This window comes from Aspergillus uvarum (assembly GCF_003184745.1).
Source record: "Aspergillus uvarum CBS 121591 unplaced genomic scaffold BO82scaffold_19, whole genome shotgun sequence".
Classification (NCBI taxonomy): domain Eukaryota; kingdom Fungi; phylum Ascomycota; class Eurotiomycetes; order Eurotiales; family Aspergillaceae; genus Aspergillus; species Aspergillus uvarum.
Window position 1 is genome coordinate 347,618 of NW_020291316.1, and position 26,921 is coordinate 374,538.

The 26,921-nt window shown below is 51.9% G+C and overlaps 10 protein-coding genes across 10 annotated transcripts; 4 read left to right on the forward strand and 6 right to left on the reverse strand.

The window, feature by feature from the left end:
- Positions 1–834: 834 nt before the first annotated feature.
- Positions 835–2,331, reverse strand: BO82DRAFT_332946 (uncharacterized protein; the record flags this gene model as incomplete). Its single annotated transcript, XM_025633198.1, has 3 exons — positions 1,450–2,331; positions 1,032–1,311; positions 835–926 (listed from the first exon to the last, which is right to left on the reverse strand). The coding sequence occupies exons 1-3, from the start codon at positions 1,870–1,872 to the stop codon at positions 835–837; spliced, it is 795 nt and encodes a 264-aa protein (XP_025493197.1). The 5' UTR covers positions 1,873–2,331.
- Positions 2,332–2,601: 270 nt separating this feature from the next.
- BO82DRAFT_431315 (putative mitochondrial phosphate transporter Pic2) lies at positions 2,602–4,298 on the reverse strand (the record flags this gene model as incomplete). The annotated part of the gene is made up of 5 exons (XM_025640694.1): positions 3,757–4,298; positions 3,675–3,680; positions 2,939–3,589; positions 2,710–2,833; positions 2,602–2,653 (listed from the first exon to the last, which is right to left on the reverse strand). The coding sequence occupies exons 1-5, from the start codon at positions 3,851–3,853 to the stop codon at positions 2,602–2,604; spliced, it is 930 nt and encodes a 309-aa protein (XP_025493198.1). The 5' UTR covers positions 3,854–4,298.
- A 45-nt stretch (positions 4,299–4,343) lies between these two features.
- Positions 4,344–6,138, reverse strand: BO82DRAFT_49447 (putative C6 transcription factor). Its single transcript, XM_025641257.1, has 4 exons — positions 5,552–6,138; positions 4,617–5,462; positions 4,468–4,538; positions 4,344–4,369 (listed from the first exon to the last, which is right to left on the reverse strand). The coding sequence occupies exons 1-2, from the start codon at positions 6,050–6,052 to the stop codon at positions 4,668–4,670; spliced, it is 1,296 nt and encodes a 431-aa protein (XP_025493199.1). The 5' UTR covers positions 6,053–6,138; the 3' UTR covers positions 4,344–4,369; positions 4,468–4,538; positions 4,617–4,667.
- Positions 6,139–7,149: 1,011 nt separating this feature from the next.
- Positions 7,150–9,765, reverse strand: BO82DRAFT_49462 (F-box/WD repeat-containing protein). The gene is made up of 4 exons (XM_025641258.1): positions 8,923–9,765; positions 8,206–8,849; positions 7,428–8,139; positions 7,150–7,369 (listed from the first exon to the last, which is right to left on the reverse strand). Exons 1-4 carry the CDS (start codon positions 9,373–9,375, stop codon positions 7,181–7,183), a joined length of 1,998 nt encoding a protein of 665 aa, XP_025493200.1. The 5' UTR covers positions 9,376–9,765; the 3' UTR covers positions 7,150–7,180.
- Positions 9,766–11,520: 1,755 nt separating this feature from the next.
- BO82DRAFT_307714 (Mn(2+) transporter ATX2) lies at positions 11,521–13,441 on the reverse strand. The gene is made up of 3 exons (XM_025632297.1): positions 13,151–13,441; positions 12,106–13,068; positions 11,521–12,051 (listed from the first exon to the last, which is right to left on the reverse strand). The coding sequence occupies exons 1-3, from the start codon at positions 13,198–13,200 to the stop codon at positions 11,871–11,873; spliced, it is 1,194 nt and encodes a 397-aa protein (XP_025493201.1). The 5' UTR covers positions 13,201–13,441; the 3' UTR covers positions 11,521–11,870.
- A 1,561-nt stretch (positions 13,442–15,002) lies between these two features.
- Positions 15,003–16,945, forward strand: hat1 (histone acetyltransferase catalytic subunit HAT1). The gene is made up of 4 exons (XM_025633199.1): positions 15,003–15,102; positions 15,172–15,450; positions 15,548–15,812; positions 15,881–16,945. The coding sequence occupies exons 1-4, from the start codon at positions 15,084–15,086 to the stop codon at positions 16,845–16,847; spliced, it is 1,530 nt and encodes a 509-aa protein (XP_025493202.1). The 5' UTR covers positions 15,003–15,083; the 3' UTR covers positions 16,848–16,945.
- A 61-nt stretch (positions 16,946–17,006) lies between these two features.
- On the reverse strand, positions 17,007–17,925 carry BO82DRAFT_401025 (uncharacterized protein; the record flags this gene model as incomplete). The annotated part of the gene is made up of 2 exons (XM_025639229.1): positions 17,007–17,719; positions 17,784–17,925. The coding sequence occupies 2 exons, from the start codon at positions 17,923–17,925 to the stop codon at positions 17,007–17,009; spliced, it is 855 nt and encodes a 284-aa protein (XP_025493203.1).
- A 337-nt stretch (positions 17,926–18,262) lies between these two features.
- Positions 18,263–19,245, forward strand: BO82DRAFT_382648 (U6 snRNA-associated Sm-like protein LSm4). Its single transcript, XM_025637950.1, has 3 exons — positions 18,263–18,468; positions 18,533–18,724; positions 18,807–19,245. The coding sequence occupies exons 1-3, from the start codon at positions 18,466–18,468 to the stop codon at positions 18,969–18,971; spliced, it is 360 nt and encodes a 119-aa protein (XP_025493204.1). The 5' UTR covers positions 18,263–18,465; the 3' UTR covers positions 18,972–19,245.
- Positions 19,246–19,393: 148 nt separating this feature from the next.
- Positions 19,394–21,770, forward strand: BO82DRAFT_332967 (pentatricopeptide repeat protein; the record flags this gene model as incomplete). The annotated part of the gene is made up of 2 exons (XM_025633200.1): positions 19,394–20,008; positions 20,094–21,770. The coding sequence occupies 2 exons, from the start codon at positions 19,394–19,396 to the stop codon at positions 21,576–21,578; spliced, it is 2,100 nt and encodes a 699-aa protein (XP_025493205.1). The 3' UTR covers positions 21,579–21,770.
- Positions 21,771–26,065: 4,295 nt separating this feature from the next.
- Positions 26,066–26,500, forward strand: BO82DRAFT_401028 (uncharacterized protein; the record flags this gene model as incomplete). Its single annotated transcript, XM_025639230.1, has 1 exon — positions 26,066–26,500. The coding sequence occupies one exon, from the start codon at positions 26,066–26,068 to the stop codon at positions 26,498–26,500; it is 435 nt and encodes a 144-aa protein (XP_025493206.1).
- Between the last annotated feature and the right edge of the window lie 421 nt (positions 26,501–26,921).

Here is a 26,921-nt window from a genome sequence, read left to right on the forward strand (position 1 = left end):
TTCACTGTTGGAGGTGATGTTGTGCCCAGACTCAGCTCCAGGCTGTAATGTGTGCCTTCCTAGTTCGGTAGGTATATAGAACAGCCGGAAGGCCTCTCGCCGGTGGGCATCAGGTATAGTGTAGTGCAGTGGATCCGAAGTTATTCCAAGCGGAGTCAAATCTCGCCAGCTGCCCGAGTACAAACGTAGTCCCCTTTCTACCTTCATATTATTTTCGCAGAACAAAGTAATTTCCATGGGGGATCTCCTCTCTATGCCCGAATCCAATCTAAGACAAGACGGTTGCTTCATGTGCACGCGTTGAATTTTCCAGCCCCGCTTCTCAAAATTATGGCACACGCCCTGACACCAAAGGAGATAAGGATGCATTCCCGAGTGGAAGAAAGAGGATTACATTTCCAGGCAAGAAGAGAAAGAGGTAAGTAGGTCGATAAATAAGGTAAGAGGTGAAGAAGCCGACACAGAAGGTAAAAAGAACAACCCAACACAGGAAAAGGAAATCATACAAAAGCTCCAGGTTCCCAAAGTCCAAAATCACAGGGTTTGCGCGCAAGTTTAAGACCCACAAAGAAAGGAAAAAGACAGCAATTTTCAAGTCACCAGTCAGAAGGAGATGAAGATATAAACCATATGAAAACGGTCTTCTGAGGCTTGTTTTGTGATTTGTGTCAGACCGGTTTTCGCCCGCTCCGTAGCCCTTTCTATACAATTAGAGAAAAGGGGGGAAGGGGCGAAGGAGGGAATCGAGACCCGAAAAGACAAGGAGAATTGTAAGAATGAATCTGAATTGAAGAAGAAGATAATGGCAAGTTGCTAGCATTACGCAGCTTGTCCCTAGCTCTCCTCCCTCGGTTCCTTGGCATCCACATCCATCGGCGTCGAGGAGGGTTCCACCGATGCATCACCAGCCTCGTTCTCATTCTCGTCTCCCTCAGCTGCGGCGTCGTCGTCGTCGTCGTCGTCGTCGTCGTCATCCGCCGCGGCGGCGGCAGCAGCAGCAGCAGCAGCAGCAGCAGCGTTGGAGGCTCGACGGGTTCTCGAGCCGGATTCCGGATTCTGACTCGTGCCGCGCTCATCAGATTCTGGGTGCTGGCCAGCCCCAAGCCGAAATGTGGAGCTCAGATCGTCCTGGGACGGGGCCGGGGCCAGCCGGGGCAGGCTGCCGTTGTTATCGGTGTTGTTGTCGCCGTTGTCGGCAGCGTTATTACTGGCGGTTCCGGCGGCGGCGGCGCTGCCTTCGTCGTCGGCGCCGACGCCGTCGGGGAGGTTGGATTTTCGGGATCGTTTCACGCGGAGAGGTCGTTCTTGGGGCTATTCAAGGGATTTCAGTGTCAATTGTCTTTGTCGGTCGACGCGCTGACATAGCATTGCGTCTTCTTTCCACGGGAGCCCGTTAGAATGAAGCCGCCGCTCTAGGAACAAGTAAAAAACAAGAAGGATAAAACTCACAGTCGGAGGCTGCTCATCTGAACTCCCCTCCGTCTCATCATCCAGATACGCGCCGCCGCCAGCGGCCCCATTCTTCCCCTCCGACGAGGTAGCTAGCCCATTCAACGCCGAGGCGTTGCTCATCAGCGCGACGGCGCGGGCCCGGAGCTCCGGGTTCGCGGCGGCCCCGGCCTGCGAGGACGCCTCCTCGGTCATGCCGGTGACCTTGGCCAGGCGCTCGAGCAAGATGCACGACTCCAGGCGCATTTTCTGGATGTACTGCCAGCCGCGCCGGTTGCGGATGCGCATCTGTTCGTTCTCTTCCTCGATCTCGTTGAGACGCTTCTTCAGGGCAAGGCATTTGCGCTTGTAGGCGTTCTCAACGCTGGGCGGGTTGGTGGTGGCCGCTGAGGGGCGGATTGTGGTGGATGTTGTGTCTTCCATGGTGAAGTGACTGGGAAGCGGCGGCTGGGAGGTGTTTCGGGAGGAGTGGATGAGAGAGGTTTAGTCGCGGGAGGTTATCTGGACGGAGGTGCTTTTGAAGGCTATATAGGACGGTGGAAGGCGGAGACCGGATAGACCAAAAATTCCGGTGGTCCTAGAATTGGGAAATCTAGCTGCTAGGAACGGTGTCGCTTCAGGCGAAGGTAGTCGTCACGAAGATTGGGAAAAGTCTGGTCAAGGGGCTCCGGAAGCCGCTGTATGTGTTCCTGGCAATGCGAATCAATCCAATGGCTTCGGTCTCTCTGCCCTGATGGCGCGAACGAAACAGTCAACGTATGATGCTGTTAATGGTGGGTCAATGGTATGGTAAGCAGAGAATTTTGTTGTACCATACAGAGCCGATCCGAGCGAGAGATTCCACGGAAAAAGAGATGGAACAGAGCTGGCAATGGCCGAGATTGAGAGCTGAGGACGAAGCGAAACGAAGAGGAAGTTGAGATCGCCGCGGTAATTCTGCCGGCCGACAGTCCAGAGCGGTCAGCGTTAATTAGCAGCTACTATCTACGGAGTACTATTTTTACTGTACTGTACTGTACTGTACATTCGTCCCTATCTCAGAAGCACTTCTTCATCATCTAACAAGATTCCATTATCCACCGAACTCCTAATGATGAAAATACAAACAAACAAACCAGCTCTTGTCATCAAAATACATTACGACCAACTCCATTAATGCCCACCGGTCGTCGGCAATCCACAGAACACCTTGAATGAATCATAACTGCATCCAGCGTCAGCCATTGAGCTCATCGGAAAAACAACAAAAGAGATACGCACATCAACCACTGGAATCCAGTCAAAGTACCGAGCATGACAATTCGGACCGGCAAGCCATTCCACAAGCCGGAGAATCCGATGTTGCTGTAGATGCGCGACACGGCCGTCATCGCGCCCTCACCAGCTATAGAATTATAGAACGTTAGCCCCGAGAATCAACAACGCTGCCCAACAACAGGGCCACGGTACCAGACAGGGAAAGAAAAAGAAAAAACAACGAGAGCTATACCTTTCCGATCCGCATTCAGCTTACTGACCATCACATCCGCGGGATGACTGACGATCGCACAGAAGATGCCCGCGATGTACCCGCCCAGGAAACTGACCCCGGTCTGCTGCAAGCCCGAGCACTGCTCCTTGGGCTTGCCGATCGTCTTGTAGAGCATGCTGACGGTCTCCTCGAAGGTGGCGAACTTGGTCATCGTGTAGGGGATCTGCCGCGCCCACAGCGGGTACAGGCCCTTGTACAGGCCGGCCATGCCCTCCTTGGCCGTGATCTTGCCCCAGCCCTCGCGCAGGCTGTGCGCGAACGGCGGCAGGGTGGTCTGCATGCGCACCTTGATCGCCTCCATTGGGCACAGCATCATGTCCGCGAAGAACTCGGCCGAGGCGCTCGCGCCCAGGTAGACGACGGTGCGGTTGGTGTTGGGGAAGAGCTGGTCGCCGTACAGGTACTTGAAGTACTCATAGAAGCCGTACTTGCCGGCGCCCTGCATCGAGTAGCCGAGCAAGGTCGGCGTCCAGCCGAAGAAGACCCCGCGCACGCCCTCCTTGGCTATGATCGAGCGCCATGCTGAGAGGTTGGAGGTGTAGATCTTCGGGTCAACCTGGCGGCGACATTTGACCAGGTCGAGCGGTGTCACTGCGGTGTGTGTTGGGCCTGTAGGAGTGGTTGTTGTGTTAAGCTGTGCTCTAGTCCAGAGTACTCCTAGCGAATACGGTCGGATTGAGATGGAATTACTCACCACAGGCTATAGATAAGGCGAACAAGTTAGCTTTCTATCGACTTCGATTGCGAGGATCAAACCGAGGACAGAGGAAACCTACCGATAATGCCTCCCAGCGTACAGCTGGCGAAGTACTTGGCCGAATTGGTCTCAATCTTCCCAAAGGGAAGTTTGCGTTCTTGCGTAGCCATTGACATGGTTGTGTGCGATTTATAAGAAAGGTGGGTGGGTGAGTGATCGAGTGAGCGTCAGAGTGAGTGTAACGTTCGTTTATCTACAAAAGCACCAAACCAAACTCCAGAGAGGGGAGGGGAGGGGAAAGAGAATCCAACAGCAATCGAAGAAGGGTATCAAATTTAGAGAACAATTCCTCCAGCTAAAGGGGAGGGAGGGGTAGCTGACTTATAAGCTCATGCGGGCCAGAATCGGCTCCTAAAGATAGGAGTGTGGAGGGTTGCATGTCGTCAGTGCAGCCAGCAGCCAGCAGCCATGAAGTCAGTCGAATCAGGCACTGGCTGACTGCTGTAACCAAATCGGTTAAACCGGCATGGTGACGGCTTATCCTGCACGCTGGAATCATCCGAGCAGCCGAACAGTAGTGGCTAGTCCTGAATTGGCATCGAATCAGATTGCCAGAATAAGTATGAAAGTCGTTCATAGCCCGTTCTTTTTCTGCTCTTCGTTGTTCATCAAATGCCTGCGTGGTTGCGGATCTATGGTCATGACGTCAGTCAGTACAGTTGAGATAACACAAAGTTATCCGTGGCTTGCCGGAATTGGAACGTCCCCTCGTCTACCTACTCCTACATACAGTATCTATTCTACTCAGTCTGAAAAGTTGTAGCATGCTCAACATATAACTGGATATAATCATTTATACACCTATATACATCGTAAGCTATATGTACACATCCAGCATCCACTCTCGCAGAAGAAGTATGCAAACTTCATCCTTCATACCCTAGTAGATCCGATTGGAAGGACGACCAACAAAGCGACCATCAATACCCGTCACGGACACTCCAGAGCAAGGCGCGGCTCATTACTCGGCGCCAAAGATCCAAGCATCAATGGCATCACACCCTGACCACCCTCAGCAAGCACAAGGGCCAGCTTGATCCCGACCTCGGAACCCTTTTCCGCCAGCGCCCGCCGGATCTGCTGGGCCTGGGCTGGTGTCGCATGCCCGCACGTCAAGATATACCACAGCGGCCAGATCATATGGTAGACGTTGAAAGCCCGAATCTGAGATGCCCCCTGCGAAGCCAACGGGTTGCCCAGCTGATCGATCGCCCCGAACGAGAACGGGATCGCACGGCACGTATCGCCGATTAAGCTTTGGATCAGCCGTGATCCCTCGGCTTCTTGTCGGACGGCTTCTCGCTGGATGCCGCTCGAACGCACAATCGAGGTCAACGTCTGGAGGAATTCGAGGATCGTCACCTGTAGCAATATGCGAAGGGCATGATAGTAGGACCAAATCGACGCCGAAAACTGCCCTTGGTAGGTCAGCACATCTTCGCCGGTATGCGACCGGCAAGCGTGGGGGAGCCAGCTTGTCGGCAGGCTTCGACTCCACTCTGCTAATTCGGAGTCCAGGGCCCTATAGATTTCGATCCTGGAGGCAAGAGTAGTGATGACTCCAGGATCGGTGGTGTCGGAAGTCAGGGGGTTCTCGAGGGACATTGGATCAAGCTCGTTCACCACCATTATCAGCCGTTGTAGAGGATCGGCAGGATCAAGACGCATGACAAGATCATGAGTACTGAACCGTGGCTTCTGCCGCAGAAGTAAAGCTTCAATGCGCTGCAAATCGTACAGTGGTCAGCATGGCCCCTCGAAGGCTGGAAGCCACCGGCTGTAAGGGTAGATGCACCGGGTGTCTGTAAGCCTACCGTGTGAACATATGCAAACTTAAACATATCTAGCCCCTGCTCGTTGAGTAGACTCTCGCCCCTCAGCTTCATGAGGGCTTCAAAGCCCACAGTGTGGGAGCTCGCAAGCCCGTTCCGCTCGCCTGAGATATCTTCGAAAAGTGCAAGAATGACCACGGCTGCAAAGGTATTGTCCTTTACCCTTTCGACCGGCGAGTCCAGCGCCCGACGCAGTCCCTGCACCGCCAGAGCAAGCCGGTGTCTCGCTTGTGTGACCAGCGAGGGCGCCTTGACCTGATTACCCAAGGTGAGCAAGGCTGCAGCATCAACCGCGAGACGCAGACACGAAGGCGCTGGCTCCACGGCGCCAGGCCCTTGACAGCCCGCATACAACCTCGGGATAAATCCCAGGTGACTGCCACCTTCAGGCTTGTCACAAGCCGTATATTGGTCAAAGAAAAAGCATACCGCCCGTTCCTCCCATGGCGACCCAGGGTTCCGATATATAGACAGAGAAGACATGCGTGGGTTATCATCAGTAGCCCTTTCTCGAACAACATGAGCGGGACAAGGCTTGTTGCCTTTCCTGCTTCCTTTTACTTGACCCGTCTCGATCTTGAAGATTGTGTCTGGTCGGTACCCCGGGCATGACTCTCCGTAGACAGCGCAGTTGCGGCATCCAGGATGTCCCTCGTCACACTAAGAGCTGCTTAGCTACAATCGCATCCAACCAGGTAGTGAATATAGAGAAGCCACCAAATAGCTTATACCACCAATACGAGTGGACACCGGGTGGATTTGCTGGCTGTCGTCCTACCTTTATCTTCCGTTTGCGACATAGATAGCAACCTGTACTAGGTTTGCCCCCGTATACCATAATCGACTAGTTTTGAGGGGCAGCGCCTATGTGAACAGCAGGGTACAACTAGCAGGCTTCATACGTCGAAAGTGCACGGATGTTGGAGAATTAAGGATCATCTAGCCATGCAGCCTGCAGTTTCAACTAGACTCATAGCCTATGCTTGTTGCGCAGACCGGAGACGTGTAAATAGCGCCAATGATAATGATGATGATGATGTTACGGAGGGGCCTTGGTGCTCAACGGATCCCTGCCTCTAACTAGAATGAGTCAGGTGACCACGTCAAATCCGGCAAATGGATCAAGTACTCTCGCAATTGAGACAATACCTTAAGACATTACAATCAGGATAGATCCCCAACACTGGCACTTAGGTCAAAATCTTTTGTAGATCTGAATACATCTTCCCAAGACAGGTATCGTCTAACCCTCGTATGAAACTAAACACACAAAGCACATATAAAAAGCATGGAACTCCGCTGGGGTTATTCCTCTCTGATACTCCAGCAGCACAAGAAAACCCCAACTGCCACTTGTTTAACTCCACACCACGTTCCCAGCGGGCTTGAAGAAGAGAAGAAAAAACGCAATTCAAACAAAATGTCCTACCCAACACCCAAAATGCATATATGGAAGAAGAACCAGGCACAATCGGCCCTGTTCCGAGATCGGTCATGCTGCCTACATTCCACTGGACCAATATCAAGGGACAGAGGCGAAGGCGCTTGAGACCGATTAGGATTGGAGGATAAGGCGGCCTCATGATTTCAACTGGATGACTCATATTGCCATCAAGACAAGGGAGCATCCACCATGGACTGGTCGTTATCACTGCTTATGGGCAGCGTGGGAGGGGGATCAGAAAAGCGTTCTCGATGTCGATTTTCGACTGGGCTCATGAAAGGCCCGGGCGTGCTGGCAGTACTTTCAATCGCGGCTTCGTCCCCGCTATCTTCGGGCGGCGCCGAGAAACTCCAGACCTACGAATGCCATTAGATTCTGTTCTTGCCAGTTCGGAGTAACCAAGGGGAAGCTTACCTCCATGACCGTCCGCCCTGACCTGTTCGCCATAATGACTGCTTTCTCCGCCTCGAAGGCTACTCTCCAGACAGCCTCGGCCGGGGTAGATAGTTCTCGCAGTAACTGACCAGTCTCCAAGCTCCAGATCTTGACACGTCCGTCACTGCCACCGCTAACGATACGAGAGCTGTCAAACTGCAGACTTGTCACACTGTTGTCATGCGCTGCCAGACGATGGATGGGTGTATTCGTGATTAGCGACCATATTCGTATTGCGCCATCGGATCCTCCAGTAACCAGCGTATCGCCACGCATTTGTAATTGTCCAACCAGAGACGTGTGACCCTGCAAGATGCCATTACATTGTCCGGTCTCAGGGTCCCACATGCGTACAGTAGTATCCAGACTACCCGTTGCAATGCGCTTGCCATCGAAGGCGACCGCATATATTTGGCTAAAATGACCTGACAAAGTCCTCAGACACCGTCCCTCAGATATGCTCCAGATTCGTGCTGTGGTGTCGTAGCTGCCGGAGACAACAAGATCGCCATGTATGGCTAGGCAACGAACACTTGCCTGGTGTCCAACCAAGACATTCTTGCAAGTGCCTGTGGAGAGATCCCAGATCCGCAGGGTCGTGTCTCGTGAGCCGGAAATAGCCGTGTTCTTGTCAGACATTTTCAAACAGCGCACTGTGGACGTGTGGCCACGCAATAGGTATATTGCGGCCCTAGTGCAAACAAACCATTAGTACTGAAATAATCCATATTTGGCTCGGAAATTGCTGGTGGCTTACCCTGTAGCCATGTTCCACACCCGAACTTCTCGATCGCACCCACCGCTCACAAGGATATCATCCCATGGGACCATAGCCCAGACACCCATGACATGGCCTTGTAGGGTTTTCTGGTTGTCTCCATTGGTGTCATACACATGGATCTTGGCGTTGTCGAGCGCAACCACGATATACTTCGAAGTCAAGTGGAGGCTCGTAACGACTCCCTGGTCAGGGCTCATATGCCTTTGAGTGCAGCGCCCGCCTTTATTCCAAGCCGATTCAACCATGTATCTCTGTTTGAAATGCGATCTGTAAGATACGGGTCGGACCCGCCGTCTTCGGGACCAGTAGCTCGATGAGGAGAGCCAGTCTCCAGATAAGGAACGTGGGAGTCCCGGAAAGCCGTCCCGAGATTGGAGACTGGACACCATGGACGTGCTCTGCAACGCGCTCAGCGAATGAGTGGTGGATACAGCATGGAGAGGCTGGCCGTCAACAGGGTCCACGATGTCTCGATCGTCATCCGAAGGGCGCTGATAGGCATATGAATGCTTCTCGCACAGATTCATCCAGGTGATGTCATCGTTTAATAGTTCGCGCCATCTTTTCGAAACTTGTGATGCTCTTGCTAGCGTCTTCGGATCATCGATAAACGAGAGAACCTAAGGAGATTGAGGTGCACGGGTCAACAGGGCCACAGCGGCTAATCAAGAGCTCGAGAAGATGGCCACATACCCGCAAACATAGTTCGTTCGGGAAAACCTGAAAGGGGTCTTTCCTTAATCGAGGAACAACAAAACTCCAGACAAAGCTGAGCTGCTGAGGATCACATAGACCGAGAAGTCCTTCGAGGAATTTTTGTTTCTTGGCGTTGGTTAAAGAGGCAAAGTGCATCTGAGTGTTCAACAAAACATCTTCATCCTCTTCTACCGCTGTCTGCCAGGTCGGTGATCTTTGATGAGGGGTCGGACTCGGAGCTGGAGTAGGGGGCGATTCAGGCGCCGAAGGCAAAAGGTTTGCTGGGATCGAGGGGCCAGGCTTGGTTGAGGAAAGAGACCTCGAATGAGTACTGGAGATGGAAGGAACTGCGTTCTTAGCTACACAAGATCGATTATGCGCCGTTGCCATCTCGTCAGAAGCACTGCGCGGACTTATAATCCCGTCATCTGCTGAATCTTGAGTGCTCATGGCGTGCCGCGCTAGAAAGCGGCTATATCATCAAGTGATTTGCGCGGGCCACCAAGCTTGATTGTCGCACGTCGGTTATAACAAGCCCAGACTGACCTCCTGATACTTCAACACATTCGCGATATGATAGCGTTGATTGGGTGTCGAGTGACAAGAACGAGAGACAATGTTGGAGATTTGAGAGACGGAGATGGGTGTGTAAGGAGACGGGGGTGGGGAGGGAGGAGCGAGGGAGGGAGCGAGCGTAAAGGACAAAAGAGAGATAAGACGGGGGAAGTGGGTGCTCTCCGGCGGTAGTGTAGTGATTGTGAGGAGAGGAGGGAGGGCTGACGATACGGAGTCAACGGGGAATAGGGGGGTGGGCAGGAGCAGCAGATATCAAGTAGTGACGGGCGAGAATGTTTTATACGGTAGAGAATGGCCGGGCAATCAGATGGATAAAAATAACAGAAAGAAAATAGAACCAGGAAAGAAAAAGTTAAAATGAAGACTGGAGATTCGATATCCCGCGGCGCAGAGACAGCGGTAACAGTCGCAGGCGAACGTTGACTGAAAAGTGGAACAGAGAGCTTGGAGACTGGAGAGGGGGAGAATGAGAGAGAGAAGAGACAAGATTATTACGCTTGACCTTTTCCCGCCGACGACGCCATCCAGAAACTGGGTCTGCAAGTCAGAAACGGGGGTGGTGGGGACGTGTGGACGAGACTAGACCAGACTAGACACTCAGAGAGAGACCGATAGACTCGATAGAGCAATAGAGAGACCCAGGCTGGGAGACAAGTCAAGACAAGACAAGAAAAGACGATAGAAAAGAGAGGGGGGAGGAAGAGGGGGGGAGAATTAGTGGGTGAAAGACTGTAGCGATGTAGCACTGTACGTAGTCCAGTGGAGGAGATGGAATGAAGCAGGACAGGATCGGAGCGGACCTACAGGACCTACAGGACCTACAGGAGCAGCAACACTAAAAGCAGAGTCAGTCTACTGTAGACACTAAGCACTAACTTACGGGCAGGGCAAGCAGGCTGGGGCCGGGGCTGGCTGGAATCATGCGATGTCGTAAGAGAGACTCGAAAGAGGGTCAGGTGCAGTCCCTGAAAGGTTTAGTGTGGTTCAGGGAGGGCCCGAAGCCGCCAAGCCCCCCAGACCTACTCTAAGTAACAGTAAATTCGACATACAGTCCATGAGACAAGTCCTGACTGTACTTCTTGCTTCGTACAGTACCTACCTACCTACATGCATGCATAGTACTGTACCTATGTGAGCTCCCTCCTCCATCCCTCCCTCCCCCCTCCCCACCTATCCCTCCCTCTATCCCTCCCCCCTCCCTTCTTCCTGGAACAATACTCGGAATCCCGCTCCCTGCCTTCTGCTCCTCTTCTCTCCCTCCTCTCTTCTACCCCTGCTTGTTCAAATCTTCGACTCCTCCATCCACTCGTCCCCCCTCCATGCGCCTGATCTGTAGGATGTGGACCCCTGCTTTCTCCACCCTCCTTCCATGCATGCGACACATCAGCACAGCAACCAGAAGGATTAGTTATGCGATCACAAACTCCCACACTGGCAATTTTCAAAGGAAAATAAATAAAGAAAATGTAAATAAAAAACCTGCCACCAACGACAGAACGATCTCCGATGGACTATGAGGTGGCGCATGCCCTTGCACCACCATCTGTCGTCAGAGGCAAAGTGAGATCCAGATGAAGCTCCTACAGGTACTGCACTTCCAAAGTCCTACAATCTCCGAAACAAGGTCAACTCCTTCCAGAGTCAAGGCGGGAAGATAACCCCCTGTCCGATTACAAATCTGCCCTCCTCACGTCCCCCCCTTCTCCCCCTCCCCCGCGCAGAGGATGCGACCTCGCAGCGCTAGTTGTCGGAATAAAGGGCGCCTGATTCGAGATATAGTTCTTCCGAGTCCCTGGATGGGAGTCGGCAGGATTTGTCCGACAACCGTGGAATCGGGGGAAATCCAAGGGCGATTCAAGCTTGCCGAGTGGTTTTTCTAATCACTTTCCGTTGTTATGCGGGGAAGGGCTGATCGTGGTTCGGTTTTCCGGGGGACCCCCCCTCCTTTCCCCTCCATAGTTCCTGGGTCAGTCTACATACGTAACCATGACCACCTCGAGCTAATAAACATGCAAGATTAACAACAACTTGAACTTGTTACGGAAATTATCTATACAAAGTGAAGCACCCCCCTCCCTTCCATGCGTAGTAAAGATAAGAAACAGAAAACCGCAGCACCGTTTCTATACCAAGGTTTATATCACAAGCAACTTATAGTGTCAAACAAAGGATATCAATCCTAGTACCGGTGTAATGTATAATGACAAGACAGTTCCCCCAAGAGCAATGGATGTGGAAGAGTTGTTTTTGCAGCGACGTCCTTCGCTGATTATGCACTCGTAAATCGATGGAGTCGAACAAGGATAAGAATCCAATATAAGATTAGTCTACATCGCGCCGAATGAATCGCCTCTTTACGGCCTTTGAGACTAGTGAGCATGACCTAATTGCAGGAACAATGGCAAGATCATGCCGACGACAGAAGCGATAAGATCTCTCATAGACTTGTCGTGCTTCGCTGGGAGATCCCGAGGATCACCATACCCGTTGGCGGGAGATTCACGTGAGGTGTTGGGACTGTTTTCTTGCATCGTATGCATGGCGACATATCTGCAGAACAGTTAATTCTTATCCTGACCGGAGCGCGTCGAAGGGAGAGCTCACAAGAAGGTGCCAGCAGAGAACAACAGCAGTACACCTGTTCTCCAACGCGTACTCATTTCGTCGCCGCTAGAGCCCGAGCCCATGACTTGCACAAATAAGAAAGTCATCAGGGCTCCCAAGGGGGCTGCCAAACTAAAAACCAACAAATGCGCTCTAGCGGTGCGGCTAGAAAGTCCCTGCTTAAGCAGCACAGAAGTGAGACCGAAAGAAGCCGGAGCCTTATGTACCATGATCGCAAGGAATATGATAAAGCTGAGCCCGGAGTCGGAACTGGATGCACCCAGGGCGATTCCGTCAGCGGCAGCATGGATGACGAGTCCGGTAGTCGTGGCGAAGCTGTGACTACTTTTGGGGACATTTCCAGCATCCAGGAGACCTCCTTCCCGCGACGGGGATGAATTCCGTCGCAACCCCGATCCCAGGTTGTCCAGTGATATGTGGTAGGGGGTTCTCTCCTGTTTGCTCGGCGATGCTAAAACAGGGAGCTTGTCAATGAGGTACATCAGTATGAAGCCACTGATCAGCGCAATTCCAATCCATGCGTGAGGCGAGTTCTTCTCCTCATGAGCTTTGTGTTCGGTGTCGCCTGATGTTTCTTCTTTCCGTTCATGTATCTGGGTTTGTTCATCACGGGTGACATGTACCGTAGGTGTAGTTGGCACGCTGTCAAAGTCCGGCGCAGGCGCCTCGACTGTATCATCAAAACTCAAAATATCTCTCGGCTCGTAGACCTTGACTGCCGGCGATTTATGTATTTGCCAATTGACGGCTGTGGATGTCGACCGGGTGCTGATACCATTGCGGACGGCAGGCGAGCTCGCGCTGTACAGGGTCTCCACCCCTTCTGGAATAATGACAATCAAAGATGTTCCAACCAATACTCCCATACCAATGGAGGATATTAGCCTCAGCTGGGAAGGGGAGAGTGTGAAGGCAAGTGGTAATGAGCCCACGACAAAAGATCTGCCGAGTGGAAGAGAAGCGGTTAGCGTGGGAGTTGTTTGTGACAGTGGACGATACCTTCATGGGAACGATGGATACTCACGTAATTGCCATCACAATGCTCAGGGCGAGCAGAGTGAAAAGTCCCTCCATTGTGTCTTCGCCGGTCTAGAAGGTTTCAATCATGATGCCAATTGCGAAAATAATGTTCTCGGCACGCCCCTGATCCTACGTCGGTGGCGCTGCGGTGTGCGTATACGCCCGACAACAAAATGTGCGGAACGTGAGGGGACAACTGAAGATAATGAGGGAATAAGAGGACAAGGTCCGGGAGAGCGGAGGGCGTAAGAAGTGTCTAAGAACTGAAAACGTGGCGGAGGTGGACAGCTCTGGGTTAGGCCTAGTCTAAGTTCTTAAGTCGACGGAGTTGATTATTGCGATCCGCTGCCGCAGTGGGCAAAAAGAAACCTACGGGCTAGGAACAACGCCCGGGCCCAGTCAAGAGACACGGGAAGACCCACCGCTCAGGGATGGAATGACGGAATTGGAGACACCCGTTTACATGCAGTCAGTCTACTGATTGCGGTGCAATGCAGTGCCCATGATTCATAAGTATAGGCACATTAAGCATAGATGCCATTCCTTTTCGATCTCATAAGCTAGCGCGTTCAGTGAGCTTTATTTCTGCCCCAGTCGCTCCGTTCAGGACTTCTTAGCTTGGGTCTGGAATAATTTCCTCAAGACTGCTTCTTTTTCGCGAGCTGTTCAGCACTCAATGATGCATACGCGGTTGACTTGGGAGAGAAGTTCTTTTCCACTCAGTCCCTGCTTTGCCTCAAGCATTGCCTTCGCCCATCCCATATCTCCTGGATGGTTCCACCGAGTTTGCTAAAGAAAAAAAAAAAAGAGGCGCCAATGCCACCTTCACCTCTCCGCTGGCAGTTCTCGAAGAAACTGTTCCCTGCCCATCTTAATAGACCGATACTGGTTACCAAGATCGTATCGAGATCCTCCACATTGATGGCCATCTTTGCTTCTCTCAATAACATAGAAATTAGCCGCTTACCCACAAAGCCCGGGATCTGTTGACAGGTCACCACTGGCCGATGTCTTGAACCAGGTACAGACAAACACGCACGCGCGAGCTCGACAAGCTCGAGCAGAGCCCTGAGGGCAAAAGCAGCTCTTAGCAACGGTGCAGTAGATGGTACATTGAAGGAATGAGCCACCAACAATGATTCTCATCGCGCATCTTGAGTCACTAAGCGGACACGACGATACCCGACATACCATCAGCGGTAGGAGGGTCAGCCGCAAGTGGATGCTAGCCCAAATATTTAGAATGCGTCTCCTCCAACTATTCCTCTAAACCGAGCATTATATCAAGCACGTTGCTGGTTGTATTATCACGGGAAAGATGCAGAGCTGCCGTAGATATTCATTTGTTCCGATGCCTAGCAACGCGATTTGCTGAAGATTGTGAAGCGAAGAACACCATGTTCGATAATTCTTGGATCAGTCGATCGTTGTTTCTTCGTGACTCGTGTACTCTGCCATCAATCGGATCAACTATGAGGATGCAGTCTGCTGATGAAACGGCTTTCCGGTGGTTTCTGCCAGCGCGATAGTATACACCGTAGTGCAAAAGTAAGAGCCGAGGTTATGCATAGTCAAGATTTAGAACGTGTCCAGCTATGATGCTCATAAGTTTAGAGAATAGAAATCGCAACGAGGACATCGATTCCAGCACGTTGCACCCTGAGCTTTTCTTCACCTGTACAGCTACTCCATAAGTATAGTATATGTAAAAGTGATCCTCATTCACTTCTTCACCACTGCAACCGAGCTCACTTTCGACGCGCTAAACCCGAAACAGTTATACCCAGCTCCGCCGCGCAACGCGATCGATTCGGGCAACACGCGCCGCCTTCGAACGCAATTAATGTAAGAACGAGAGGGTCTACCGTAGCTTTCTTCCACCCCATCTCTTGAGCTCATCGCTTTCTCAAACATTCCTCAACTACGTGTCTGGCATCATGGCAAGCGACGGCGATTGTAATGAAGGCCCCCCCTATCCCCTCTTCTTCTGCCACCTAACTGACCACAAAAAACCTGCTTCTACAGGGACTTGCGACGCCAATGACGCCCTCCAGCTGTCTTTAGTCCAACCTGCTGAGGATGCGAGACTCAAGACTCTCTCCGACTTCCAACCTCAATTCACATACCCAATCTTTGGCGATGAAGAGCAGATCTTCGGCTACAGAGGCCTGATCATCCGCATGCGATTCGCTGCCCACGACCTCCGCCCGCATATTCACATATCCTACGATGAGAAATTCAAGCCCGTGGGCGATATCGCCGCCGTCGATCTACTGAAGACTCTGAAGCCATGGATTCCTGAAGGTAGAATGACATGCCATCTCTTGCCCCCCTTTCCCGCATCTCTCGGATTCGCGGGCGTCATAGCTCTTTTGTTCTAACTTCAACGGTGGTTTCTTAGAGGCTTTCGTTGTACTCCCCGATTATGAGAAGGCTGTCTTGGAGGACAAGGACGCCAAGGACTTTGTACCTCCAGGCAAACTCGTTCACAGCTACGTCACCCGACAGAGAACATATGAGGTCTGGGCAGGGTCTCTAGCCGATCCGGAGGTGCGGCGACTATTGGATCGCGCGCAAGTCTTCGTTTCACTCTTCATCGAAGCTGGGACGCCCATTGTCACGGATGATCCTGAATGGACGCTGGAAAGATGGACGGTCTACTTTGTGTACGTTTCGCATACTCTATGTCATAACTGGTACCAAGCCGCGCTTATCATGCTAACAACGCTTTCAGTTATGAGAAGGTCAAGCCGCCGGTGCCCACTGCTTCACAGTATTCCATTGTCGGATATGCGACAACATATCGTTGGTGGTTCTACCAGAGAGACAAGACACAAAAGCCCGCCGTCCAAGATAGTCCTTTTCCTCCGGCGGAGGTGATCAGACCCGCTCAGCTTCCGTCGCGTTTGCGAATTGCTCAATTCCTCATACTTCCTCCTCATCAAGGCTCGGGCCACGGCATTCATTTGTACACGACAATCCACAGCGCTTGCATTAGCGACCCCACGATTTCCGAACTGACCGTTGAGGACCCGAATGAAGCCTTTGATGCCCTTCGCGATACCGCCGACTACCACATCCTTCGCCCCGAATTTCAGAAGCACGAGCTGAACATCAATCCAGACCCTTATGGAGTACCGGCGAAGAAGCCCCGCCCTCGGCGCGTGCCCACATCTGCTCTGATTCCGACCAAGCTGCTCTCAGAGATCCGCTCCTCGTTCAAAATCGACTCCACTCAATTTGCTCATATTTCGGAAATGTATCTCTTGGGTCAGATCCCTCTTAAGAAGCGACTAGCTGGCGGAAGCAACATGGCCCGACTTTTGGTCAAGAAGCATAACGCGAATGACCCCGATGATAAGCGGTATTACTGGTGGCGCATGCTCACGAAACAGCGTCTCTACAAACGCTCTCGAGACCTCTTGATCCAATTGGATCTGAGCGACCGCATCGAGAAGCTGGAGGAAACGGTCACCAATGTTGAGGAAGGTTATGAAGCGCTACTAAAAGCATTCAACGCTCGCGAAGAGGAGTTGAAAGCCAGAGAAGAAGAGCTGAGTGACGAAGCAACCACGGAGTCGACTGTTGTCTTCGATGAGTCGGGTGAAGGCTCCAGAGCACAGCGCAATAAGCGAAAACTCACCGTGGAAGATGACGAGGATGAGGAGGAGGACTCGCCGGTCAAGCGACCGAAGGCGTAAATAGCGGAGCGTTCGCGCACGACTGATCCTTGCTCGATGAATCCCGCGACAAGGTCAATGTACTAATAAGCTTTATGATCTATCCAGAACCATTTCTGCAATGAGCCATGGCTGTGTATATGATCTCTCATTCCGTATTACTGTAAATGCATGTGCAGATCATGATCTGTAGCTAGGTGGGGGGGCCGAATCTAGTGTATCCACTGATTTCACCGTCTTAGAGGACCCGGGCCCATGGCTTACTCGACTACTAGTCGCAGTAAACGTGATGGTTGATAATCCGACTGTCGACGTAGCGAGCGTCTCCGAGGACATGCGGCGCTTCCCATGCAGGCTTGCTTTCTGATCACCATCTGGTTGGACCAAATCCTGCTGCGCTGCGCTCTGGATGTTCTCCGCCCCGATCAATTTCCCGACGCATGCAAGTGTCTGTCTCAAGTTCTGTAGTTCATCTTGCATGCCTCTGGGCCGAGAAGACGCGTCCGAGCCCACTTGCATTCGACCGGGATCTTCCGGCGGCATGTCTATGACGAAGAGTTCATTCTCGGGCTCCGGAGCTGGCGATTCGGTAGTAGGTTTCCTTTCCCACCAGCGATGCCATCGGAGCCGTCGGGCTGCAGCCTTGTAAGCCCGGCGAGCTTTCCTCTCTTCACGCTGCGCTGCTCGATCGACCCGGCGGCGTTGACAGTACATCGTGTTCAGACAGATCCGGTAGGCCACGGCGCATACGGCAAGTAGACAGGCGAGCACGACGAGCTTCGTGATCGACACCTGGTGTCTGTACTCGGAGATCTTTCTGAGCAAGCCGCAGCTCCGGTCGGAATCTTCGGCCAGACATAGCGACCGAGTCATTTTGGTCGCGGCTTTGTTGTCTACTACATAGGGCATTTAGAATCCTGTCATGAGTGGTTTCTGGTACGGTATGAAACTACTGACTGAGACGCGTTGGGAAGGAATAGTCGATGCTCTTGCGAGGAACAGGGGCACCGTCGACTGTGAAGTCGGTGATGAGGACGAGTATCAATGCTGACCATCGGGATACAGAGCCCAGAGTGGAGATGCGACGCCTGTCACTCATGATGTATATAATCGGTTTCGGGAAACACTTTGATTTTATCTGCAACATTGGAGGATGCGTGAAGATTAAGAAGCTATTCCATTGGTAGTGTTAGAGAGCATAAGCATTGCAGCTGAGGAAAAGTACGCATCCTTCAAATTGGTTGTATTATTTTGGGGGAGCAACAGGCTAAATACGGACACAGGCGATGGAACTAAGCCAGGGTCACTGGACGGGCTCGCTCGGCTGGCCACTTTAAGGAGATACGCAGGCTGGCCGGCCAATCGCGGGGCCATGTTTTTCCGGATTGCCCCGATGCTGCGATCACCGCCACAGCATGGAAGCTCATGCGGAGCCTCTTCCAGCCCGCGCTCGTTACCACATCTCAACCCTGATTCTTGCTTCGATATTCACATTGCGATCTCGATTTCCCACCCTTTCCACACTCAATTCCAGCTTGCCGGTCTCAGAGATTCCCGGACCATTAATCAAGCGATCGCGCAAGCGCGTATCACTCTACGTACCAATTCGATATCCTACCTTGTTCAACAGTCTCCAGAAATGGTAAACCACCCGATTCGCAATTGATCCTTACTGTACACCTGAACCCCACTGACTCCGTGAACAGTTGCCTCTAGGTCTCCTGACAGCCGCGCAGGGCCACCCCATGCTCGTCGAACTCAAGAACGGCGAGACGCTCAATGGACACCTCGCCAACTGCGACAACTGGATGAACCTCATACTGAAGGAAGTTGTCCAGACGAGTCCCGAGGGAGATAAGTTCTTTCGTCTACCGGAAGTTTACGTCAGAGGAAACAACGTGAGTGCACCCACGGAAGGAACCAAGCTGTCGTTCGGTCCCCTCGAGTCTGCAATATCTCACCGTTTCCCCTCCCTCATAGATCAAGTACCTACGAATCCCCGAAGAGATTGTGGAGATGGTAAAGGAACAACAGCAGAACCAGCCGCAGAACCGGAACCGTGGTCCGCGCGAAGGTGGTCGGGGCGATAGAGGCCGTGGTGGTGGTCGGGGTCGTGGCCGCGGTCGGGGTCGGGGCGGCAACTAGAGATCTGATCCTAATTTCTTTTGTTTTTTTCACGAAAAGAATGAGAAGAGAGAACATGAAAGATACCCCGGGGATTGAAAGTTGTTAGAGCAGGTAGCTATCGCTGGGAGAAGTCCGTTTGGCGGTTCAAAGTCGAGCATGGCCTTGGCGTATCTGGTTGTATTTGTCAAATGGGAATTGCGCCGTCTGGGCGCTTCTGCTTCTTATTCACTTCTTTTTCTGGCTCTGAGATTGAGATTGTCTCAAAAATGTATATACTAAGTAGAAAAAAAACAGAGAAGGCTTTACTTCGTGCTGTCTATCGCCGTTACTTATCATTATCCCCAAAACAATGCCCCATTAGCATCGGGATCACGTGCACTCCCGTAATTTGTTTCTCGATCTCGAGATGTCGACTGCGACCGCCTCTTCAAGCGCTCGCAATGCCACGAACGACACTTGTTCTGGATGGACTGTGGTTTTGCCTGTGTCCATCGTTCAATATAAATACCCTCCACAGAGCCAGAACTGCTCTACAAGGAACCCGGCGGTTTTCTAGCCGAAATAATTCATCATTCGGTCCCCAAACTAATACACCAATCCGACAATACCTCAACAGACAACATTCCGACTCGAATGCCCCGAAGAAAAAGCTAGGCGATGGTGAAACACCTCGCTCGGCCTCCGACCAACCGACCTCTCAGCAGCATGGAGACGGTTATAACCATCAAGAGAGCGCCAGACGCTCAATAGACCTACCAACGACATGTGCCGCCGATGACGCCCCAGAAACTCTCGCGGGGATCAAGACGCAGAGCTTGGAAACCAGGCTGCAGGAACTCACAGCCCAAAACCCCCGGATCCAAAGTGCCACGCAGATACTGCGCATCCTCGTCCGCGACCGCCAGATACCCCCGCAGACACGGCATTACAGAGCTCTCGTCCTCGCCCATTCTGATGCGATGCGCGGGTCCACAGAAACGGTTCGCAGTTTACTCGCGGAGATGGAGGACAATGGGATACCGGCGGACTCGGGCACGCTGCACGCTGCTCTCCAGGTATGTACTGGGCAAATTTCCTCCTCACAAATCCAAGCAGGCCCCGTCTTGAATTCCGCGCTGACAGTCTTTGTGCTACGCTCAGGTATCCGCCGTTCATCCCGACTATATGCTGCGCCAAGACGTAATGCGCACACTTCGAGAGCGATGGCTCCCGCTGAGCCCGATGGGATGGCACTACGTGGTGGCTGGTCTGCTTCGAGAACACCAATTCGAATTGGCTCTGGATCATATCGATCAGATGAAGCGGAAGGGGGTGGCCATCGAGAGCTGGCTGTTCAACATGCTTGTCTATTATCTCTGTGAATACCAAGAGTTCGACGAGGTGCTCCGGTTGATGCGCTCTCGGACGGAGCAACATCTTGATATGACACCCGAGCTGTGCTTGTATGTCTTGGATGTGGCCAGCGAGGCTTCTCACTACGAGACTACACGGTTTATCTGGAGGGGCATGGTGGAACTGCAGTACCTGCAACCTCCACACGAGATTTGCAGCAAGGTCCTGGCGGCTGCGGCGCGCACCGGAGACGTCGCCCTCGGGACATCTGTGATCCGCTTCCTTGTCGAGTCAGACATCCCCGTCACTCTTGCGGACTACGAAAGTATGGTGGAAGCCTATGTGGTGTCTGGGGACCTCTACGCCGGGTTTGAGGTTCTCTGCAAGATGCACAAAGCCGGCATCGCGGTGGAACGAAGCTCCACGCGGGCCGTGCTCGATTACATGATCCGCAAAGACACGGCTCCCCAGGACGCGTGGGCCATGCTCAAGAAACTCAAGGCCGCGAAGTTGGAGGTGCCCCTCGGCTGCGCCGCGGCGATCTTGGAGTTGTGCGAGCATGAAGCCCTCCACGATCCGTTCGCAGTCGAAGACGGCGTTTCACTGTACAACGAACTGTACGATCTCTGCTTGGAAAAGGCCGACGTTCCCGTCTTCAACATGCTCCTCAGCATGTGCCGCCGTGCAAGGGACAGCGACGCCGGCATGTTCGTGGTGCACGAGATGGCAGCGCTGGGCGTCGTCCCCGACGGGGCCACCTTCGAGCACCTGACGATGATGTGTCTGGACGCGGACAACTTCGAGTCCGGGTATATGTACTTCCAGGACCTGCTGAACCGGGGATTCGATCCGAGCGCGGAGACACGCGCCGCCATCCGGGAGGTCTGCTCTCACTCCCGGGACCCGTACGCGGTCCAGTTGAGGCGCCACCCCCGGATCCAGGATGGCTCTGTCCAGTGCCTGGTGGATGAGCTCAACGCTGTTCATGAGTATGGTGGTGAGCGATGGCCGAGCCAAGAGCCCGCCGACGACGTGCCCTGGCGGGACTCCCCCAGATATCCCACCCTAACGTGGCGACCCTCCTTTGTCCGAGCGACCTGGTCGAAGAAGTCGAAGGAACTGTGGAAAAACGCGCGACGGCAAGCGTCGAAGGAGGCGCGCAAGAGGAAGAGGAGGCAGCTGGCCATCCAGCGCGCACAGGAGGAGGAAGGCTGGATGGACTACGAGCCGGGCGGTCTTATTCCCGAGGATCAGCTGGTAAGCAGCAAAGGAGACGATCCAAAGTTGGATTGAGACTGGTCACGACAAAGAAGGTGATTTTACAATTTCACCATGTATTGTACATCTAAATAGACGTGCTATAAATGCATGAAAAAAGGAGGAGACAGGGAGGGGGGGCTAACCCTTTGGCCCCATTGGACTATAATATCGGTCATTTCCGATCTCCGACGAATCGAACCACCATGAAGCCTGTTGGGTAATGACAGCCAAAGCTTAGTCTTCCAGATGACGGCCGAAAGAGGCTGGCTGGGGTAGCTCATGCGAGTAAGCACCGGCACGATGGCGTACGTTAGACGGGAAATGAATCTATAGCTACCGAGTTCACCCTGTGGTCGTAGTCTGCCGTGCTGACGGTGTTCGTGCCCTAAAAAGCCCGGGATCCGGACGCTACTATACTGTACTGTACCTACACTAAACATCTTGCTGCCGCTTGTACTGTGGTGCGTGAACTACCGCAAGACAGTAGCAACCATTCGATGACTGAGGGAAGTAGGAGCACACTCGTGTTCATGAATGCTCCGGCTTGGAGACTTTAAGTTTACTACTTGGTCATTTATATGGAGTGTAATAAAATTCAATTGCTCTATCATCCAACCCCTTTGCTTGGGTCATGATCATAAGAAATCTATTATTCCTTGACGCCATCCCAAACATCTCAAGGAGGATACCCGCGTTCTTGGTCTGAATAGGAGCACGCGGAGTGTGGTCCGACACCGAAGCTGATTGCCCTGGAGGTTTTCGTGCAGGTTGTGCAGGCTGTGCAGGACCTTCAAGACGTTCAGGACGGTAGATCTGAGCCCACTGCTGCAACATGTATTGCGTTTCCTTCATCTGACCTTCGATTAGGACTTGCCAGCCGTCGTCATCCTCCGCCCTCCGCACCACGCGTCGGAGTAACTCCACATCACCGTATAGAAACACCGCCCACAAAAGCAAGAGACAGGCTACCGCTGAAGTTTTTCCCTTGAGTCGTCTAAGAAGCTGGTGGCGACGTTCCTCAGACACCGAGTTGAGCTCGTTGAAATTGTCTGTAAGGGAGCTGAGGTAAACAATAAGAATCAGTACAGCTCCGGTTCTGTTAGGCATGGGATTACCCACATCTCAATTCACCTACACCTGATGGTGGAGGTGAGGATTTCGGAATCGAAACACCACACGTAACACGGTGGATTAGATTCTTTTAGAGAATGTTCAGTGATAAACATAAGTCTATGTCTCTCGTTCAGAAGATCATCCATAAGCTAATAAGCTTGTTACTTTCCTAAAAGCGGTGGTGGGTGGCTCCTACCTCTCTCCTCTTGCCCCTCCCTTCCTCCCTTCCTCTCCCTCGTGTGGATAGCTTCAGCCAGCGAATTCAGTTAGTTCAATCAATACGTATTCACCCTTCTGTTACCCTATAGGGGGTGTTTATTCTTCCCTTCGAGATAGCCGGTAGTCCTTTGACCTCAGTACCCAGTTCCGATCCATTCTCACAAGACCGACTTTTTCGGCCACGATGGGCCCAGTGAGTTTTCGATCATTTGCGATTACTTTAAGAGCATGAATCGCCGCGAGTTGCGAGAGCGGAAGGAATACTGGATTCACATCCCTTGCAGTTTGGGTACCCTTCAGGTTTTCTATGCCATGGCAGAACAAGCTTGCTCGTGATTCTCTCGCTGGTAATTCGAGGTTATCTTTGCCTTGGTTGCCGGCAGAAACTGGTGTTGATCGGCTCCTCTGTTAGGGTAAGCAACTCTGATCAAGGGCTGATCAGGCACGTTTGCCGCGGGGGCATCAGCTCTTTTAACTGTTATCTCGGGATTTCCAGATGTTGTCGTAGGCTTGCGGAAGCATGTGGTGCACACTTTGCTCTCGCGATGTGCTTAGTATGTCTTTAAATTGGATTAGGCCGGGATCTCATCAGGCACTTCGTTCCCCCCTTTCCTCTATGGTTATCGCACACAGAATCATCGTTTGCACCTTCTGCCGAGTTGACGGGGCACACTTTGAGCAAGGCTAAACCGATGAGCTTGCTTCGCCACCATCTTTCAGCAAGGTTCATTGTATGCGATGTTTGTTGTAACTGTCGCTTTTCCGGGGGAGATCTCAGTGCACGCATACATTCAGCATCGTAGTCAGGCTCGATCCGGTCTCCGTCCTTGGGATCAAGTCGTATTCTGGGCCAAAGTCCTACCCCCAGAGCATCATTCTTTATTTGATGAGGGTAGGGTTCGAGTATGCACATTGATGTCATTGCTAAACCCTGGAAAAGAGCCCCTAGTCTACCATTCTTAGCTTTAGGCCCATGGTATGAAGTTCATTTAGGGCCTTTACACCTTCTTTGTTTGTATTTTTTAGGTTGGGTCACCGGATCAGACTCAGGAACAGGGGAACTCGATCAGAGATCCTGAGGAACTGTTCTCTAGCTTCGACCGGAGAGCTTCTGTAATTTTCTTTCATTCTTGATCAATACGACATAGGAGGGTCTTCCCTTTCTTCAAATGGGTTTTAGCAAATAAATTCCGCGCAAGGGTGAAGATGCGCCGCATCAGGCGTTCGCACCATTCGAGCTTCCAATTTGCCCTTGAAAATTCCGTTGCAGTCGGTGCGGTTCATGGCAAAAGTTTGGCAAATGCATCAATAGACCCAGTCTTGCTGGGTTCAATCCGAGTTTAGACTCAGCAATGCAGCAAAGGTTATGTATGATCTGCCATGACCCCGTGTCTCTTCGGCATTTGCAGCCCTGCGAAGAGCAGTAGCTCAAATTTCTATGGGCAGCTGCAGAGACTTTAAGCCAGGAGATAATGCTGACATTCAACACCATAAATTGCGCTGTGACGAGGCAGGATTGCTAGTGAACGATGGGTAGGTTTGCTACGAAGATAGAGTATGTTTCCCAGAAGAGAAGTCATTGCTGGTACTGGAGGCGTGACGTTTCATGTTAATGACAAAGATGCATCGGTCTGCTTTTATCTCTGAATGTCCCGGCTCGTGTGATGGTTTCGCCCGCTGCTTAAAGTGATTCACTGTCGAAATGAACAAAATTCACATCACCTAGAAGCGCATAGTTGTATCATTCTTGTCAAGTAAAAGATTCATCCTTAGAGATCTATGGGGTATGGGGTATTACATTCCAGTATTAGCAAGTCATCCCAAAGGGTGAAGTTTGATCTATAGATCTACCACATACTGCAGTACAACATACCTATTAACTACTGTCCGGAGCCCTAGAATTAATCAAATTCAGATGCTCTGTATGCTATTCCCTCAATACTTAGGGTGAGATGATAAAATCCCAAACATTGTCAGGTCACCAAGAAATTCTTTCACCAGATGTGAATAGCAGCAAGCAAGCAGCTATTTGAAACAAGCCAATCTATACTAGACCCCAACCCCTAACTTATTGATCAAGTCCCCCAAATATGGAAATAAGCCTGATATACCGGATATGAAGTAGTTTTGCAGACCTTGTACAAGGACTAGGAACAGGTTTAGGAGAGCGAAAACAGGAAGGTTGGGGAAGTTCGCCGAGGCCGAAGGATTAAGCTCGCATGTGAGACGGCGGGCGTCGCATTGTCAAACCTCCGGTGATTGCGCCCGGAGTTCTCGCTGGGACCACCCGTTTGATGTCTTGTCCGACTACTCCGTACTTACAGAGAATAGTCTACTATTCCGATCATAATTATTGTTTACCTCTTGTGGTGTGTTGGTCGAATCCCTATACTTCCAGGTGCCTATCTGCTAACTACAATACGGCTTAGTTGTTTGTACTATGCCGCGTAACTATAACTTGCGGTATACACAGGGGCTTACATCCACACTAGGATGGAAACATGGTCGAATCTTCCTCTAGCTTGTTAAGCACAAACTTGCTCTCACCGTCAGTTGTGTAACCATGGTCTGTCACACACTAAACTCCTCATAGATCAATCCGTTTCTTCCTGTTCTTCCTGTTCTTCGATGCAGGTGGGCAACCAAAGGGATCTTCGCTCAAATTCCGCGCGATCAGCCACCCTCGGGCCAATGAGTTGTCCCTCTTGCCAGTGGTTCGTTTCACCTACTCTCGCTTCGCTCCACTGTTGGGGTCGAAATGCTCTCCCGCTGCATCAGGATTGCTTTTGCAGCTTCTAAGAAAAGAAAAGCATCGGCTCCAGACGGAGGCGAGGGTCCCTCCATCCGTCTGCGCTCCTCCTCCCTGCTGGGGTCAACGCCGCCGTCGCTCTCGCAGAACCGGGGTTATATCAAGTCGCTGTCGCTGCCCGCTACATTCTTCTTTCTCCCCTTTCTTCATCACGTCCATCCATCTTTTTATTTCCTCCTCTACCTATCTTCCGACTCGCTCAGTACTTACTGATAATACTTAATTCCTATTGAAGTTGGTGCTTGTCTCTTTCCTGTCAAGCATATCAATTCACCCCACCTGCATACATACATACCTCGTTGTCGCAAGGCGCAAGGACTCAATTAAAACCGGCCTGAGAAAACCTGATTCATCCAATCTACTTTTTACTTCCACCACCATGCAGCTCACCACCTTGTTCAGTCTTGCTCTCTCCACCCTGAGCCTTACCTCTGCCTCGCCCATTTCTTATCCCAGCCGCCGTGACAGCGCGGCGTTGACCTGGCACGTTTCCAACTTCACTACCGGCTGCTCGCCGGGAGGCTGCGTTTACAACTTCAACATCCTCGGTGTAGCAACCAAGAACACGCCTGGCTTCAATACTACCTGCTCTGGTACGACCACGGATAGCAGCTCCGACGACCTTGTCTCCTGCCAGAACCCTCTGATCAAGTCCCGCGTCAAAGCCGAGCCGTATCCGCTGTGGAATGTCCGGGCTGAACATGAATGGATCCTCCCTGGCGATGCCGAGTTCTTTGCTTTCGGAGAGACTAATGTCACCTCGTCGACGCCGCGGTTCACAATCCCCGTCACCGAGGAGTATGGTGTCGCCTGAAGAATTAAGTAGGAGATGAGCCAACCTCACCGCCCCGTCTGGTGGTTTGCCTAAGATGATATTACGCTCTGGAGGGTAATTTGACGGAGGCGCGGGATACGAACTGTTTTTGTATCATATGATTATCATGTCTATTTCTTTGTGTGTTATTTGTGTATTGTTGATATGGGATAAGTTAGGGGTTGTTTACCTAATAATGTCTGGTTACATGATGGGCAAAAAGTGGCTAATGCAGGACAAATGTTATGACCAACCAAATGAAAAGAATGCAAGTGATTTCATACTGCATTAACTCCCATGTTTACGGATACCGTATTGTCCAGACTCGGGTGCAATTGACTGGTTGCATTGACCGAATGTTGATGAGGGGCGAATTACGGAGTGGTGAGTAGACTAGGGAGGGACAGTTCACTGCAAGTCG